The following is a 19,408-nucleotide window of genomic DNA, read 5'->3' on the forward strand; positions in this document are numbered from 1 at the left end:
TAATTCTCGATCATGTTCGTGTGAACATGATTATGTGATCACTGTATGATTATTTGTATAATGTTTCACTTATTTTATACAAGATCCCAACTTCGAAATTAAGCACAATTCACACGAAATGAGTTTAAAATACTATTTTACTTGGCCTGTAGAAGAATGATAGCACAAATTAGAATCTGAAACATTTTCCCCTGAACTTTCACCCGTCACTGGTCCCAACAAATGGCGTCCGGAGGTCGCAAATGGTCCTCTGTTGGCGGTATCAGCGGCTAAAAGGTGAACCTCAAAAACTAGTGAAACAAACAGGGACTGGCGCGACACCCGTGGACGTCGAAAAATCATTTCGAAATTCCGATGCTCATAAACGGATCTGCGGATTTTCTGTTATTTATTCGTCGCAGTGTCCAACGTATTCACCAGCCTAACAGCCTAGCTTCAAGGATCCCTCAATCATTCAAGGACGCTTGAAACATTCAGCCCTCCCTGGTGACAAAAGCCAGATGTGGACAGTGAAATCAATGGAAAGTGAAGAAGCAGAACCGAGTCCTTTCGTTCTTTGGATGCGGTATCATAAATCGTCTTAACTTCGCCACCGTGAAGGACGGGGAACTGAAAGGATACGTGTGCTGGAAGAAATTGCACAGCTGGGGGAAATTTTGTATGGTTTCTGACAAAATACTGAACACTGACATATTTCCATGAGCACAACATTCGAAAATACTGTTCTATTTCGTACCCGAGTCAAATACTATTTCATTCAATGTCTGAATAAAATAGCATTTCATATAATGTCTGAATTAAGTACCATTTTATTTGTCTGAATAAAATACTATTTAATTTTTCTGACTAAAATACAATTTAATTTTTCTGACTAAAACACAATTTTATTTGTCTGAATAAAATACTATTTCATTCAATGTCTGAATAAAATACTCCTTTCTTTAATGCTTAAGTGAAATACTACTTAAAAGTGCCATTTCAATTAACAGCTAAATCAATGCTCGCAAAGTAAATTTGTCTGCAAACATGAAGAAGACACGTAGAAGTATAGAAGTTGAGCAAGCTACGTGACTGGAGAGAGCAGTAATAACGAAATAAATCTTGTCTCTTTGGAAAATAGGAAATATTGTGCTGCTCAGTGAAATGGGTCATTTCAAACTAAATCGATCACTTTTTGACGTCAATGTCTGGGTTTTTGTTCGAAATGAAATATGATGTACAGTTCGTGAAATTGGAAGAGGGTGGAGAGGTGGGAGTAAGTTATCATTTTACCGGTTCCAAAATTGTTTGGAAAATACGGACCATTGATTTTTGCGATAAATATGCTGTAGAAACGTGTAGAAATATGTGTTCTACCATCTTGCATATAATAAATCGAATGTGGACCATTTTATCGATTATAAGGTCATGAATATTGTATTACACATGTACATATGTGTATGTAGAACGTATGTTCCATCACCGTTGAATTGTAGAATTGCACAGATCAATTTGTTATAAAAACATTCAACTGTGTATTTGCATAATGATTAGTATAATCATTAGCATTTCATTTGAACATTAAATAGTGTTTTATTCAAACATTAAATGGAATATTATATTTAAATAATATTTTACGTAAGCATAAAATGAAATAGTACAATTTTGTAATTAAAACCCAATTATTAAAATGAAGAATTGAATTCTATAATAATCTAAACATTGTAAATAGACCAAAGTCATTTGAAGGTCATACTATTAATACTTTAATTCTTCGGAGAACGATTAAATTAAATTGCATAAACGTGATCCCCAAGTCATGAATCATTGTGTATCTGCAATAGTTTATTTTCCACGGAATAAAAGTGTACTACCGCCAGTCTGCTGAACAATGTTCCTCCCCTTACGCTTCAACAAATCGGATCAAAAGTTTGAGACATCTTGTTTGGCGATGGCCGCGAGAACATAGTTATTGACCAGAAGCCAAAATCGTGTAAAGGAACAGTGAAACTTTTCCGTATTTTCACCGTCGCGTCGGGACTCCCGCAGCGCTTTACAAATAAAGTCCGATTTCCATGTAAGAGCGAACCAAGCAAATCCTGTCTCGCGAAATCCAAAATAAAGCATGACTAAGAGACAGCGTAGTAAAGTGGATCCGTTCAGTGAATGAACACTCGAGCTGCATATCTGCTAAAATTACTATTTGCAAATCGTTCTTTAATTTTCCGACTGCCATTTCTGTAAAAAAAATATCATTGTTATTCATTAATATCATCGATCTCACATTCCAGAACACAAATCCAAAAATATTTCATAGTTACTATTATTATCTATTAGTGCTTCGAACCAGATGGATTATTTAACAAATACAATATTATTACACGTAGCTTAGGTATTACATAATTTCTTGGGGAACATTGTTTCAGAAAATTATAGATCTGTATTTTCAGCTTTAAAAATCTGACACAAAAATGATAAAATAAGAGAATTCAGATATCGGTTCGGATAACAGAGGTTCCACTGAATCGTGGAGTAAACGAACAAATATGCTCCGAATTCTGTCATGTTTGGGTTCGTTTTAATCAAGAAAACGTCACGAATATTTTGAGAAAAGTTTCGTAAATAAATAAATAACATCGAAAGAGTATTGTTTTACGGATGCGAACAATTTTCGAGTACACTGTACCTCTCATCCAGATTCGAGTACAGCGAATTGGTCGATTCGTGTCGAAAAAATCGATGTTGTTTGTCATTTTGCGAAACTATTTCGCTTCACGGAGGCAATGAAAAAGTTTGATCGAAAAATTCGAAGCATTCGGACTTTCATAGCTCTTCGAAATGAGCGCGTCACTGCGTCGACAGGCGAGTGGGTATTCGCTGTCGAAAACTTTTAAATACGTTCCGTTCGAAACGGCTTTCTTCCCTGCCGGTGGAGGGGGAAACGAGGAAAACATGTTCGAGCGCTCCGGTTTTTGTTGGCGTGACTGTAACAACTCGTCACAACAGACATAAACCTCCGACATTACATTTTATATAAAACGACTGAAAATTGCAAAAATATTGCAACTCTCGTTCCAATTTCGAGTCGCACGATTTTCGGAATATTCTGTGCCGATTCTAATTTATCATTATTATTATCTTTTAAATTGACCGTGTTGAACACGGTTCTGAAATCCTTTCTACCGTGTCACATTAATTATTATTATATGACTTACTCGACTGCGGATTTTTATGCAAAATAAAAATTGCTAATAAAGATTGCGGATTTTATGCGTGTATTACAAGAATGAGTAAGCACAATTTAAAGCAGTGGACATATTAAAAAGATTTTAAGGGCACCAGCGTATTGGTTTTATCTTAATAAAATAATTAAAAGGAGAAAGAAATTTTTATTTCGCTCCTGTGTCTTGCAATCAGTGCAAATATTTTTTATTTTGCATAAAGATCCGCAGTCTGGTAATTACATAGACATTTATTAATAATTTTAACGCGGCGGAAACGATTCAACAATGTATCTTTACATTTTTACATAGATATCTTTTCACTTTTGTTATGAGTGCATAAAATCCGCAGATTAACAATTACCAATTATTTTCCATCGCGAAACAATTAAAACTCGTCCCACTTTCGGCGCCTACAAGATGGAGGAATCGCTCTGAACGGACGAATGAGATCGAGATAGCATTTCCACGGGCCGAGAGCAGAGTGTGCTTCAATTTTGAGGAAAATTGGACGTAACAGGTTGCACAGAGGAAGTCCCAGTTCGAAAAGATTCGAGTATTAGCCGTTTAATGAAATTGCCGCACGGTCACGTTTCGAACTTGTTATTCACTGTGCAACGCGTCGGTCAGTCTCTCTCTCTCCCTCTCTCGCTGCAAGCGTATTCCAAATCCCATTTATTTTCCTGCACGCTTTGTTCCCCGTCGTCCTCTATTCGCGCTGGTCATTCAACCACCGAACAATAGCAAACGCGAGTGGGACGGAGTTTATTTGAAAAGATCCAGAGTTTCTACTCGCGACTTCCGCGGACGTGTGCCTGCGATTCAATTAATTTTCACCGATAAACAATGGCGCACAGATCGGTGCGAGCGCCATGGGGCCCCGTAAGCAGCGTCCCCCCGACTTAGGGCAATTCAACTCGCAGCAACCACCTATCTGAAAATACCCGGGAATTTTTTCACAAATAATCCTTAAGCGAAAAAATTCCGGTTTTTCACGTTAACATTATTCTTAACTTTATTCTCCAATTTTCCCCATAACGAAATACTAAAAAATGGCAGAATTATTCGCTGGGTTTTGAAACGACCGGTACATCGTCGGACGGCCGCCATTGCTGGCAAAAATAGAAACAACGTATCCTTTTTATTCCCAAATTGGAAATTCGATCATTTGTAGAAATGAGAAAATTGATTTTCAAAAGTCAACTTTGATCGTTTATAACTTAAAAAATATTCGAGATAGAAAATGTTGTCCAGTTGTTATGGAATAGACATTTTTGTTCATCATGTTATCGGCAGAAACTAATTTTCCGTTCATAAATGTTGGAACAGGTTCTCATGCGAGCACGTATATTTCAGTCTCAGTGCTTTGTGCGGAGCTCCGTGCTTTTAACTTTGAATTCTTCATTTTTCTTTCGCCTCGCTATTCTTCGTCCATCCGATTCAAAAGGATTAAATTTACATCCATCGCTAAAAACAACATCGCTGCGCCGCGCCGTACACTCACTTTTTCAACAAACTCCCTAGGAAATTTTAATCCTTCCGCCATTTTATTTCGTTCGTCCATTTCCCTTCGTGGCTTCTGTTCAAAGTTCTAATTCTCATGCTTGTTTCTATACCTTTTTTCTTCAATCTTCCATTACCTTTCCAACAGAGTTTCATTAATTTTATTCCTAATTTCTTAACTCGTAGAAATCCTCAAAATTGAAATTAAAAATATACTTAAAATTGTATACGATCATATCATCCCTCTGAAAAATTCAGAGACCATTTCTTTCTGATTAAACACAACTTTCCATGTCGTCAACTGAACCGGAAGTGACCCTAAATGCACATAATCACGATCACAAACCTCAAATGATCAATGCATCCAAAAACACCCGAACAACGTTCAATTAACACTCACAATTAGTAGTGCGTTTCACAAAAATAAGAGCCATAAAAATCGAAATACAATATATGAACACATCATTCCTATGATCGAAAATATATTCCCAAGATGTCTTTATCTAGAGAAGTCATGAACCTCGCAGTGTGTGCACGAAGTGTGCACGAAGGTCGTGGATTGATCGAATATGAACAGGAACAGACAAGAGACAGAGGCAAACGAGATCAGCGTGTAGATCTAGAGAGCGATGATACAGAGAAACGGAAAGAGACAGACAGACAGAGAGACAGAGAAATTAAAATACAAAGAGAGCGAGAGAGGTATGCGAAGGCGCAAGAGGAGAGCAACACGATATCGAGATGTTGAGAGAATATAGAACATCGATTCGTGCATCGAAAGGATTCGAAGAGAGCTGAAGATGCCGACGAAGACACGAGGAATGACATTCGAGCTCGACACCGTGCCATGTGCACACCAACAATCCTCTGGTTAAAGGTTCCTGTCGTTCGCATTCGATTCCCGTTCGCATAATACGCTCGCGTTGTTCAGTACTGCTCGCTTAAATTTGCTAGAAATAAAATAAAACTTACTTTCCAGTAGGAGACAGGCTTCGAAGACGGGCGTAATTATGCAACAAAGAAAATTAAAATTCAACAAACTGTCTTACCTTTCCGATCATAGCACCATTGAATTGTAGAGATTCTCCCGATTAAAACGAGTCCAAACACGACCTATATCGGACTAGTTTCACGAACTTCGTAAAATAGCATAATTGAGGACATACGCTATGTACGAAATCTATAAAAGTGGACCGATTTGGGCCGTGTTTGGGCTCTTTTTAATCGGGAGAATATCAACAATCCTCCGGTACCACGTTTGGATAGGTGAGACAAGTGTTAACTAAATTTGAAATTTTGTTTATTGCAAGTTAACGCTCGAATTTTACTCCTGGGTCCCAAACTTTGCAAATTTAAGCGAGCCCCGCTGTACAGGCCGTTTAATAACATCTATACATCTCTCCAGCAGACTTTATTCGCGTGAGCAGTCGGATCACCTAATTTTTGCTTTCGAAAGAAGTTATGCAAGTTCTTATTGTACGCCGAGTTGCCGTGTATTTTTCTGTTTCTTTCTGCAGAAACACAAAAACACCTGGAAACAGGTAAACAGACGTTTACGCGAGTTCTTTTCCGAATCTTTGTGTACCTCGTTCTGTACGGCTTTAGGATTTATGCTCGGAGACTATGAAACGCTCGGTATACAGGGTGTGTCTGTTAAATGGGATTAGCTGGATGTTTGATGCTATTTGTTGGTTGTGTATAAAAATTTTTTAGGACGGAGTTATAATGTTTCGAAGCGTGTAATGAAGGGAAAAGTTTCTTTTTATGAGATTTCGTGATCGTGGGTACCTTTTTATAGGGTACCCTATATATTTTCTTTGATATTCTTGTAGAGCGTAAAAATACGAATCCAACGACTACCATGATCATGCCATTTATATCATTCAATTTCGAGATATTCGTGTCTGAAAGCATTAAATTCTTACCTTTCAGACATGAATATCTCGAGATCGAATAATCGGAAGGGTATGGTTATGGCAGTCGTTGGATTCGTCTTTTCATGCTCTCCAAGAATATCGTAGGGAATGCATAGAGTACCGTATAAAAAAGTAGCGACAAGTTTGAAATCTTGTTAATAAATAAGCTTCAGGAAAAGTTTGTCCGAGGACGTACTTCTATGCAACAGTGAATGAGACAGATATTTAGGTAATTCTGTTCAGTTAAGACACCCTATATATAAGGTGTTCCCTTTGAATCGATTCGCAGAAGCATGGTTCAAAGTGTTCGCGACGTCGGAAAGCATTCGCTTTGCTTACTTGTATATTTCGATAAGGATGTTTGCGCAGTGGACGATCTTTCTGTGTCTGTGCTGCGTTCAGAGCAGTCAAAGGTTGCCATGTTGCATATTGAAATTCGAGGTGGCTTGGGAATTGTTTGTTTCTTAAATTATTTTGTGCGAATAACTCAATCCGCAGGCTAGAAAAATATCAGAGTTAAGAAAACTATCAGCTATTAATAATTAGGAATTGCGTACGAATTAGCTAACAATCTCAGACGAAGTGTGGCCACAAATACAGGGTGTCTCAGCTAACCTTAACAAGATTTCATAAACATCGATATTTTTTTCATCGACACCTTATATTTTTTCTTCGATATCCTTATAGAGCACGGAAAGACGATTCCAGCGACTACCATGACCATACCATTTTAATCATTTAACGTCGAGATATTTGTGTCCGAAAAGTGATTTTTTTACGCTTTTGGACACGAATATCTCGAGACTGAATGATCGAAACGGTATGGTTCTTAAGGTTATTGGATTCGCCTTTTTGTGCTCTACGAGGATATCGAGGCGAATATATAGGGTGGCGTTTAAGAATATATCAATGACCACGAAATCTCGTTAAAAAATGACTTTGAGAAAAAATTCTTCTCTCGGTTAGCCATGAGATAACTTTGTTCTGACAAGTTTTTCCGTATAACAATAAATAGATGGTCCCATTAATTTGAGACACCCGGTACAGAAAGAAGTTTACACGTGAGAAAATTGAATAGACATAACCGTTTAAAACAATCCAGCCATAAAATCGTCGAACGCTGCCGCTTTAATGGGTTAAAGATCGATCAACCCTGAACGCGCGGTGATTTGTCGAATTCGTTACACTTTGTCTGCGGACTATACACGACATGTCGCGTGTTTATATTGGTTGGATATAGCCGTGACATTTAACGGAGACATTGCGGAGGACCTCCTTAAGCCCCGTCAGCTTATGCTGGACTGCGCAGCGGGAGATAAATATTAATTTACCTTGTGGATAAACACAAGGCGGAGGGGGGAGGTGGAGGGGCGGGGCTACGGAACGGAGAAAACGTATTTTCCATATACGGCACAAATCCGTAGAGCCGATTACGCGTCTCAAAAACTGGCGCATTAATTAGCAAACCGTGGGCCACGAACGACCTTGACAAATTCGTTCGCGATTCATTAATCACACTTGGAGATTCGCTCACTCCCCCCCTCCCCCTTCCCCCTACCCCCGCGGGGCAATTAATTTTGTTTCAAGTTATTGGGGCTCGTTAGTTTGACGGTGGTATAATAATGATCAACGTTTGTTCGCCCGGATTTTCTGATTGCTATTTCCACGTCGCATTGCTGTTTAATTCCCTTCTCCGCCGGAATGATAAATGTAAAATTTTGTAATAGTGTAAGATTCGGATCGGGAGAACTGACGTTTGATTAATTGGTCGTTCGATAGGTTTCACTTAGATTCTTTGTTCCGACGTATCGATTGCATTGTTATTAATTATAAGGGAGCTGAGGAGTTCGGGCATTCATGGGAAATATTGGCAGACGTAAGACAATAAAAGCACTAGAAAAATGTTGGAACGTCGACGCGATATTTTTAAATAATTAAAAGTTTTAACGGGAAAAATAAATTCCTATTTAACTCAAAATCTAATTAGTACAATTTTTGTTACACGTGCACCTTGATTATTGTTCTTTGTACAAAATGTTGAAATCTCCGACAGCGTGCAGGTGAATATTTATAAAATTATAATGCAACACGCCGGCGGGACAGGCCGGGGTGAATATGTTAAATTAAAAAGTTCCAACGAAAGTTTCGTGCTTTTATCTCATTTTCGGATTACCAAAGCTCTCAACCACGAAATTCAGGTTACGACGGTGTAAATGTGTTTATACAACCGTGTTCTAGTTATTACGAAACAAAGTTTGGGTTTGGTGTGGCTTCGCGTACGCGCAAAATGTTAACGCAGAAAATCCTCGGAAACCCATAAAGAAAATATTTGGCATACAGTGTGCTCCGAGGAAAAAGATTACTTAACCGTGAAAATATTTTTGCAGAAGAAAAAGCAACAAGATTAGATTAAAATCTCTATTAATTATTTTATTTCCGCTTATCACTATTAAAAATGAGTAAATTTGTCACGAAACTGCAATCTTACGTTTTGTTATAAATATTGATCTAACCAAAAGTGACTATATTTATTTCATATAATTGTATGTCCAAAGAAATTTTATCGAATTCCGCATAAATGCACCTTTGCAATTTCAATAATTGGATATAAACAAATTTGAAATTTTAACGGGTTCCGTGTTTCCCATGTCACGGAATATATAATTGTATATTTCTGAGTAATTGTTTAACGTTGCAGCAATTGTAACGCAGTTCTGGTATTTAGTCATGCACACAGCGATAATTACATGCATAAATATTTCTGATGTATATATGCGGATAAAAGATATGTACAGTGCTGTGTTCATTAGTCAAACATAATGCAGATTAGGTTAATAGGAGCGCGTACGGTCTGTTGTAAAATATCTGCATGTATTTATGGCACTCTGTGTATTTTCGTTATCGAAACAAATTAACAATAAATATGCTAAAATTCTTTGCGTTAGTAATGAACGAGTGCAGTTCGCTTGAATTTTTTAATGAACCTACAAAATGTTTAAAAATTAATTTTTCAACCTGTACAACAAAATCACTTGTGATATTGCAGAAAATGTTATAAAACTAAAAAATACATGATATTTAAGTTAATATTAGATACCTATAGAAAAATCTATTTTTAAAGATACACTGGGTAATGGCTTCCTATCCACCAGCAGGAGTCATTTCGACCCAAAGAACCCAATTAAATCCAAAAACAAAAATAACCTAATGTCTCTCGGGGTGTCCCCTAACCCCACAAACTTCGAAAAATTTTCTCACTCCCAAAATCCCCTTGTTAATTGTATTGCGGCTCGCAGCGTGTCAAAGACGCGGCAACGCTGGCCACACGCGTCGCGTCAAGGTCACCCAATTTGAGGCCGCGAAGATCAAAGGTGCACCGACAGAAGGTTCGCTGTAAGAAGAGTCTGCGTAAGAACGCCGGGTGTCTGCGCAACATCCTCATCGCAATCCTCGAGTCGTCGGCGCAAACATTCTGCAGCGCGATCATTTTCAACTATACGGGGTCGGATCGATTCGAAGACGACACCCTGTATACACACAATAGACAGCGAGGACGACACCGCAGTGTCAGGTCCGTCACACGAGTATACAAAACGGCGGTACGCGAGACAGGTGAGACACGGAGACAGCTGAAACACTGTTTCGAACCTCGAGGAACATGTCCCCGTCGTCAAATAGCCTAGCGACGACGGAAACACGGTTTTCCGATTCGAAACGGTCTTTTAATCATCTTTGGCGCAAGGTGGCATGCTACTATGTTGCGTGACACACTATATAATACATATTTGTACACTCGGACAATGATCAACCCCCGGACGGCTTAGCCTGGGCACATTTAGACCCCTGGGTCTTCGTATGATGCAACTGACTAAATGCTGGCTGGCCACTGCAGCTGACAGTTGCTTCTGATGCACTTGGAGATTGGTATTAACATGCTCGCTGTGCCCAGTGACTTGATGGACCTGATTACATCCCATTTGGTAATGGCTTACATCCTGAAGTAATAATTACGTCTCCCACAAAAATGTATTTCCTTCAAACGAATGATTCCTGAGGTCATTCGAAGCAACTTTTTCCTTTGCGAAAATGTTCTCCGCGGCTCCGTTAACGAGTTATTAACGAAAAACGCGGGCCAATCAGCGCGCGGCTACAGCGGCCAGACTCCGCCTCGGGGCAGGTCCCACTGAGCGTGGTGTTGGCATTGGCCGAGCCGGAATCCGTCTGCTGCAGCCGCGCTCTGATTGGTCTGTGTTTTTCGTTAATAACTCGTTAACGAAGCTACGTAGAACATTTTCGTAAAGGAAAAAGTTGTTTCAAATGACCTCAGCTATGTTTGAGCATTGCTGAAATATTAATTGATTCCGCTACAGTAGACTCCTGTATACTCAATCAAAAAAATATTTAGAAAATCTGTACATACGTATCCTACGGTAAATGTACAATAGATATACAAAAATATTGTTTGAAAAGACTGTTGACTTGCTGCCGCGGAAGATGCATGCATATAGTCTGTTTAAATCATTTTTTGATCGCGTTGTAAGGGAATCTATTACAAAATTAGCTCACATAAGACACTGTCGGCGAACTTGTTAAACCATTTGCTTGAATATTATTGATTTATTACTGTATTTTAAGAAAGACTGAGCGGGTCGAAATGGACCCAGGCGTCGCCGCGATTGTGCATTAGTCGAAAGCGTCCTCCTTCCAAGGATTAAGTACAAACAGAAATAGAATGAAGATAGAGGTAGAAGTAGACAGAGTCAGATAGATAGATAGACAGAGATATATACATATGCACGTGACCTATGCATGTATATACATATATATGCACACACATGGATGCCACGTCTATCGCATATTATTGTGTCTATGCAGTTTAGATTTATATATATATATATGTATAGAGATATATATGCACAGCACATTGTTCTCTACTAGAGCTTACTAAATGCGTGATCGAACCGAGTACTCGTCCGAGAGTAACCTGCAACAGCGAAACAATAGTCACTGCCCCCTACAGTCATGTACTTACGTCTAGTTTCTAGATTTTTAGTCGTCTAGTGACTTTTATCTTTGGGGCAATATGGGACTAGTCAGATTAACGTGTCGTTCAGGACAGAGTTGGGCATTAATTCACTATAATTTCTAGTCTCACGCTTACGATTAAAAAAAAAAAGTTGGTCGTGGAATAAACAAAGATCGACTCGATTGATCGATAAAAATTTGTAATCGAACTTCATTTTTTTTCCTCAATTGTTAAAATGGAATACTTTGATTGCACTTCAGTCAGGTGTAATCATTATTCCAAATGCGTGCTAGAGTTCATTCAGGGGTTCGCATTGAAATCACCCATAGTAAATCTGGATACGATTAATTAAATAAATTTTTGCATTTTGAAAATCTATTTGAAATCATCGAGTAAAAGGAACCGACAGTGAAAAGTGAATTTTTTATTTAAGATTGTGTCATTACCGTTCCCGCAGGTAATTGTGGACCCGGATGCTGCGCCCGGGTCACTTCTGACCCACGCGGAGTAATTTTTACGTAAAGTAAGAATTGACTGTATCAATATCAAAATCGAATAAATTTCAATCCATCTTTGAACAATCTCAATAAATTAAAAATAATATTGACGTGCTGAACCCTCGCAGTTGCCGGTGACCGGGTCTCGCGTGACCCACGCGTCTACACAGTCAGAGACGCAAAAAGCTGGTCGAGATCAACAAGCGTGTTGCGGGTCACTGTAGACCCGGTCGTCGTCGTAACCAGAGCGTTCTACCATTTCCATAATGGATTGTGAAAAACGTCCAGTGGCATTTTAAAAAATTAATCGAAAGATTACCGCTTCCAATAATCGATCAACATAAATTCGCAAAAATAGTGGACCGCTGATTGGCATTATTGGCGCATGAGAAGACTGGCCAGAAGCGACACAGTGTCCGCCTAGTAAAGTTTAATTAGCTCGAGCAAATGATTGACAGTCGTTTTCGTCGAATACGTGTACACTTGGGTCAACGATGTAACGAGAGGCGGGACGCATAAATATTTTGTCGTTTGGCAAAACGTGTGTACACTGGCGGGCAAGTTTGTTGTTAATGCTGGTATCGGCAAAACTCGGGTCGTACTTCGACAATGAGCCCGAAACAATCACGGTGATTTCAATGCGACCCGTTATTTCGCTCGTTTATTTTTACTAGGAAAGCAGCAAACCGTGATTTGTTGCGCTTTAACGCGTCCGCTGTCCGAACATTTACATTAATTGGAAATCAATGAGCTTCTTCGCGAACGATTAGAAACTGTACGCCGTTATTCTATTGACTTTCAAATCGCTGCCGCGATAATTGTCTTCGATTTTCTATTATTGGGGAATTCATTCGCCGGAAATGCAACGGGGAACTGCGAACGTGTTCAGATTAGTCTTTCCCGTGAATTTGAAAAGAGTTCTCTAATTAATCTCCTTGAAATTTCGTTTTGAAATTGAACTCGGCTCGACATTGTTACAATCTAAAGATTTCCACCAGGCCTGGACGTTTTTGAACAGTATACTAGCAAAATAGCAACCGCATTTGTCTTTTACGGTAATTTCCAGTTTCACTCATACCGTGCATCGGTGAAACAATACTAATTTAGCGATACAAGGGTTTTGTGGCTTGTCACTTTTTAATTAAACTTTTACGAACGTATTCGTGACACTTTTCTGGTTAAAATGATACCGAACACGATACAGTTTGGATTATGTTTACTTGTTTAATCCGCGATATAGTCGAACCCTCGATTATCCGAACTGTTCAATGGAAAGTCAGTATTCGGATAATTATGCTTCGAATTGTGCCGTGTTTGGACTCATTTTAATCAGAAAAGTATTACAAATAGAAAGGTTTGTAAAATTATATCTTTTGTGTCTTTTTCAATTTGAAAATTAAACTTTTTGTTTCGATGTTGCCCAAGCCTGGCATCCTTCCAGAAATGTTTATTAATTTCAAGAAATTAACCCTTAACTGCACCTTGGCGTACGAAGTATACTAATCAAAACGGTAAAATGATGTTTGTGGAATTATTTTTCAGTTTTTAAAAGATAATAGAATTGTTCAGTGACTAATTAGGCAAGACTGCGAGTGCTTTAGAAATTATGGTATATCTTAATCCTTAGAAAGCGACGAAAGGGTCAAAGTGAATTGTTTAAAGTTTTGCTTTGTGTGAAAATTATTACGTAATTATCTTGTTAAATTACCCATTATTCATCTTGAAGAGACATGTTATTTTAAGGAACAAAACACTTTGATCCCAGCAATAGAAAATTTATACTTCCAGTGTGAAAATTTTAGAAATTGCCTCAAAATTGTTTAGAATTGTGCATTAAAGAATTATCTATCTTCGAAACACACAATATAGAGAAATATTCAAATAATAAAGATGCAAGAGACGAAGAGAGATTATCCAAAAAAGCGTGACAGAGTATCTAGATTACTATAATCATATGAGAAAAATCACAACCTACTTAAAACAGGTAAAACTACTTTACGAACTATAGTAACACAGACTAGTTTATAATAATTACTATTACATGTACAATTTATATGTATCTCAAATACTAGCACAATCACTAGATCGTAAGAATAGAATGTTATTTAGTTACAAATAGTTTAGTATACTACACAATGATGGTTTGAAGTGATTGCTAATTGCTAACAAGCTGATGTGAGATTAAATAAGTAAAAAGACAAGATTTCAGAGAAGACTAGTAATATTTATGCGATTATAGTGATTGAAATAGAATCATTAGCATAGGATAGAAATTTTTATGCAATTTTTATGAAAAGTAATCAAATCAGAATAGAAAACGTTTTCTCGAAAAGAAATTTTCACTTCAAAAATTTAGTTTGTTAAACAGATAAAGAAGATATCCCTAAATTTGGGCACTTCGCACAACTACTTGGGCTGTCGTTTTAACTATTTTTTAAACATATTCCCGTACTCATAATCTAAAATTAAAATATGTCATCTTAACCAGCAGAGTCTACAGAATATTACTGCGTAAATTTAAATTGTATAATTGTTAGTGTTAAATTGCAAAACGTCTTCAAAGGCTACAATTCACTGTACGCAGCAGAATAAAAATTCGATCGAGCAGCACATTTTTCGCTGTGACACGCTATGAACCTTTTTCGATATTTCCCAAGTATTTTCGTTCATTTCCCTAGCCCCGGGACCGTGTTCCATCACGCTTAAACGAAATAAAACACTCCGTACGCCAGAGAGCACGCGATTCTATCAGAAAGTTGTGCGCAGTTAAGGGTTAAAAAACATTCGAAGGTAATTTGAACTCATTGAGATTTATCTTGCGAAATTTCACGTCGATGCTCAACAATTCCCGGCGAAGCTTTTCGCGGAGTATTGCGTGAGCACGAGATACCCGCCCCTGGCAAAAAGTTATTTCCTCTACGAGACTGAACTTCCCTTATGAAAATCGCTCGCGGGAAAAATCTTGCTACGACGAGGAAACTTCCCCTGTGAAAGCAGTGTCTACATAAATAAATTATTACATAAAATATAACAGCTTTCTTCGGACCTTTTGTTAAATTTTATCATTATTATTGATGCCGTTTCCAATTTTTATAGACAAATTTTGAGAACGTGGAATGAAGCAAAATCCAGTTTCTCATGGGAACAGCCATTGTAGATCAAAAACAAATAAAGTGCTAAACTTTCCTTCAGGAAACCAGAAATTTTTAACTTTTTGAAATGTAATCCCGTAGATTTTGGCGAGAACATTCCGAAAATCCAAATTTTAATGCTAGGAGATCAGTATTTTTCAGATCAGAATTTTTACTTTGCATGAGGATCCGCTGATAACACAGTTCAAGCTCAGATACTACGGTTAACAATATAATTGAATTGTTCGGTAATGATTGAATGTAACGCAATAATTCACTTTTTGCCAGGAGTAGCAAGTATAATAGAAGCGAAATGGCTCCGTATCGACGAACTATGCTCAGAGAAAAAGTGCAGCCAATTGAAGATAGCCACAGAAACGTGGAAAGGTCGAGTGAATAGAGCCGAGTGGAGGGACACACGACAAAATAAATATTTATTTGAAGCGGTATACTTTGCGGCAGTTAGTGTATATATACATATACGAGCTACTTCGCCATGCACTTCAGCATATTGCGTGTGTACGAACCGTATATGTAAACATTCTTTAAGTAGCCGCGGCCATGTTGCCGTAGCTCGCGCAACTTGCGCAGGGTCTTTCAAAAATTATTTATCCCACCATGCAACATTGAATCTGTACCTCCCGCTTGATCGATCACTCGGAAAAACTCGCCGCAAAATTATCTTAAATATTTTCGTACAAACGAGAACCTTTTTATCAACAAATTTATTCGCCACATTTTGCAGAGATTTTTCGATCGATCAACAAATTCAATCTTGAGGATTTTTATAGACACTTTTTACGCATTTTTATGCATTATAAAATACAAACCCTCTAATAAAAAAATTTTTTCACAATTCAATTTTTTTTAAATAGATTGTAGAAATAAAGATCCGCAGTCCAGTGATAAATAATTTTTGTACAGACTCTTGTACATGTTGCGTGAAAGCTGTGGATTTAAATTATTTGTTGCTAAATTGTATAATTCTGGTAAAACCTCCATTATCTTCTTGAATACTTTAGTAAATGAATATTTTAGTAAACAAATAATTATGCAATTACTGCTATAATTAATAATTTATAGTTATAAATAATAATTTGTAACACTCTATGCGGATGGACTTAAAATTAATTTTGTAATACAAATCACTATGTACATTAACTTCTAAATCATTTTTTGATAAAGTAGTGCGATAAACGAGTGTCACCTGTTAGACAATTTAATAAAAACTGCCAATCGATAGAAAAATATTTTTCTGTTATATTTAGTTACGCCATGCCTCGTCTTGCACGCGTTAAACACTACATAAATATTTACCTTTCTTTTATAAGAGAAAAAATTGATGGAACGCTTCTTCAAAGATTTTTTAATACAGGTATTTTTAATAGCGCAGTCTATATGTATAGCTCGCATACTGTTATATACACAGAGCGTAAATATAAAGGAGACAAAGGCGATCCCTGGAGCTAATTACCGATGGAAAATTATAAATTTTAAATTGTAATTTTCTTCCGCAATCAAATTTGTATTTTTATCAATTTAAAGTATTTAATTAAAATTGATTATTTAAAATATTATTAAATTAAAATTAAATTAAATATTATCGTAGAATATAAGATATTTGAATGTGTACAAACATTTTATTATTCACAATTTAATAAATCGTTCAATAGAGAATGTAAATTAAAAAATTTTGTTATTTTGCTATTTTCACTATGTCCTTTTGAAAATACTGATATTCTTGTGTTTTTGGAATTTTTCTGAAAGTGTTACTGAAATATTATAGTTGAATTCGTAAAATTGGCATCGCCGTTGGCCTTGAAATAGGACGCTCTTACATGCTTTATTGAAATGTTCAATGCGTCCTTCTTGAAACGATATTTTTCGAGGGCGTAAAACCAATAATATGATTTATTTCAAACTTGGCAGCCATCTTCGGTTCTAGATGTCCCTTTGCCCTATGAACCAGATCTGTGTCGACATTTCCGAAATTGAATTTTCGCGAGTTAAAACGATGCTTTTGCAAAAATTAAAACCTTCTCTCTGGAATGCCAGTAGTCCCTTATTTTTATTAATTCCTCGATTTGAGCAACCATAATGGCGGATTTTAGATTCTTCGTGGCGAATCTTTCTAAAAAGTGCTCTGCTTAAAATTGCTATAACTTGTCAGAAAATCATTATTTCTGCATTAAACAAGTTTCTGCATATTCTCTGAAGATTGCTAAATAAGATTGCAAAGTTTCAAATCAGAATGTTAATCAATTTTGTTTAAAAAAAAATATGTTAAGATATAAACCAATGGATCCAAACTCTTCAACTCTCCCTGGAAAGAACCCACTGTAACTTCGAGGAAAACCACTATGCTCGCCTAAAAAAATTCCTGTATACTCTCAAAATATTGTAAAATAAGCCGAGAAAGTTTCGGACCATTGCGTCTGTTGGTTCGGTTTTTAAAAAATCCGCGCTCCGAGCACTACTTTATCGGACAAAAATAAATCGGGGAAAAAAAGGTTCCGCGAACAGCAGTTATGGTATTCGCGAGATCATGCTCCGGAAGCGGAGCAGGCTCGCGGTAAATCATTCGGATAATGGAGGAGCTACCATATAAGACAAATATTTGGTCTTTCGGCATCCCAGCGCCGCCGTTGAAAATAGAATCAGGAAATCGTGGAAGCACTTAGCTGCAAAGAAGTTTTAATTACCGGTACATGTAGGTGGTGCTAGAAATACACAGAAGCTATTTAAACTTTGCGCCCGGAAATAGACGCGTTCAACGGAGGAGGGAGGAAAAATAAAATAACAAAGAGAAACCGTCGAACAGGTCGAGCGTTCGAAAAAATCGCGGGAAAACCGCGCGAAGACTATGCCAACGGTACACGAAGCTGAAAATAAAACAGGGAGATAGGGAAGAGGGAAATGCAGTGATAAAGAAAACTACAAGCTCGAATCTTGAAAATTGAAAGGCATTCGATTCGCTGGAAAATTGAAGGGAAAAAAGCTTCGAGAACGCTGCAGCACAAAACGAAATCGTATTGAGGAAGATTGTTTAAATAATATTCAAATCGCATTCCAAGTGTTCAAGAATAGATATAGGGTAATAGAAATAATAATTGTCAGGTTCGCGTGCTTAAAATTTGTTAGAAACAAATTGCCAAACCGAGAATAATTTCTGTGCACGAAAATATGTCAGAAAAGTGAAATTGTATTTATTTTTTACAGTCAAAATTAAATTTCACAGAATCGTTGTGCTCGGTTTAATAATTATTAATAAACATCCACGTCGCGGAAGTTGTAAGCAAACTTGTTTTTATAGTTAGACGAACCAACTCTTTGCACTCGTCATTTGTATTGTGGACCTTTATTGAAGTATTGGAATTTTGAAATGCTGATGGTTTCTGTGACATTAGAAGATGGAATATGTATGATGTTTCAAAGTGTGCATTGTATTAGGGAGATGAATCAAGTTAAAATTAGAATGATGATTTGGTCGAGTTTCATTGAAGTTCCTGCTCCGATGGATTTTACAGAACCACGTTTGCTTGAAGCCATAAAATCCGCAGTCTATTTGTCACGGTACCAATTTACTCGAAAGCCGCACAGTTCTTACTGGCAACGGTGCAAGACACAGTCACTTTACCGTTAACAATTTGTTCGTAGAAGGGGATATTCTCCCGTGTGTGCCAATAAATAATCCACCACTTTCCTTACAATTCTCAAACTTCGGTAACTTGAATATTCTAATTTTGTTCTTAACACACTACCCCGTCGAAATAAATAGTAAAACCTAGCGCTCGACCTGCTAAGGTAAACACAGTTTGTCATATATGTATACAGTGGATGTTCAAATCAAGATTCCAAGATAGTCAGTACTTTTTTTAATGGAATCTCATACTTTCATTCTGATATTCTTATGGAGCATGAAAAGACGAATCCAACGAGTACCATGACTATACCGTTACGATCATTTGATCTCGAGATATTCTTGTCTGAAAGGTAAGATATTTTATTCTTTCAGACACAAATATCTCCGGATTAAATAATCGAAACGATATGGTTATTATACTCATTCGACTCGTCTTTTCACGCTCTACAACAATATCTCAGAAAAAACATAAGATCCCGTCTAAAAAAAATA

At 37.2% G+C, this 19,408-nt stretch overlaps 1 protein-coding gene across 3 annotated transcripts in view; it reads right to left on the reverse strand.

Moving 5' to 3' along the window:
• Ca-alpha1t (Ca[2+]-channel protein alpha[[1]] subunit T) overlaps nt 1-19,408 on the reverse strand; it is a 127,218-nt gene that overhangs the window by 65,803 nt on the left and 42,007 nt on the right. Inside the window, exon 6 of one of the 3 annotated variants that reach the window (XM_076796653.1) lies at nt 11,565-11,603. The exons of the other annotated variants lie outside the window; for them this stretch is intronic. Coding sequence (XP_076652768.1) covers nt 11,565-11,603 — 39 coding nt within the window. The remainder of the gene's footprint in view (nt 1-11,564; nt 11,604-19,408) is intronic. 3 annotated transcript variants of the gene reach the window in all.

This window comes from Halictus rubicundus, chromosome 11, assembly GCF_050948215.1.
Source record: "Halictus rubicundus isolate RS-2024b chromosome 11, iyHalRubi1_principal, whole genome shotgun sequence".
NCBI lineage: Eukaryota > Metazoa > Arthropoda > Insecta > Hymenoptera > Halictidae > Halictus > Halictus rubicundus.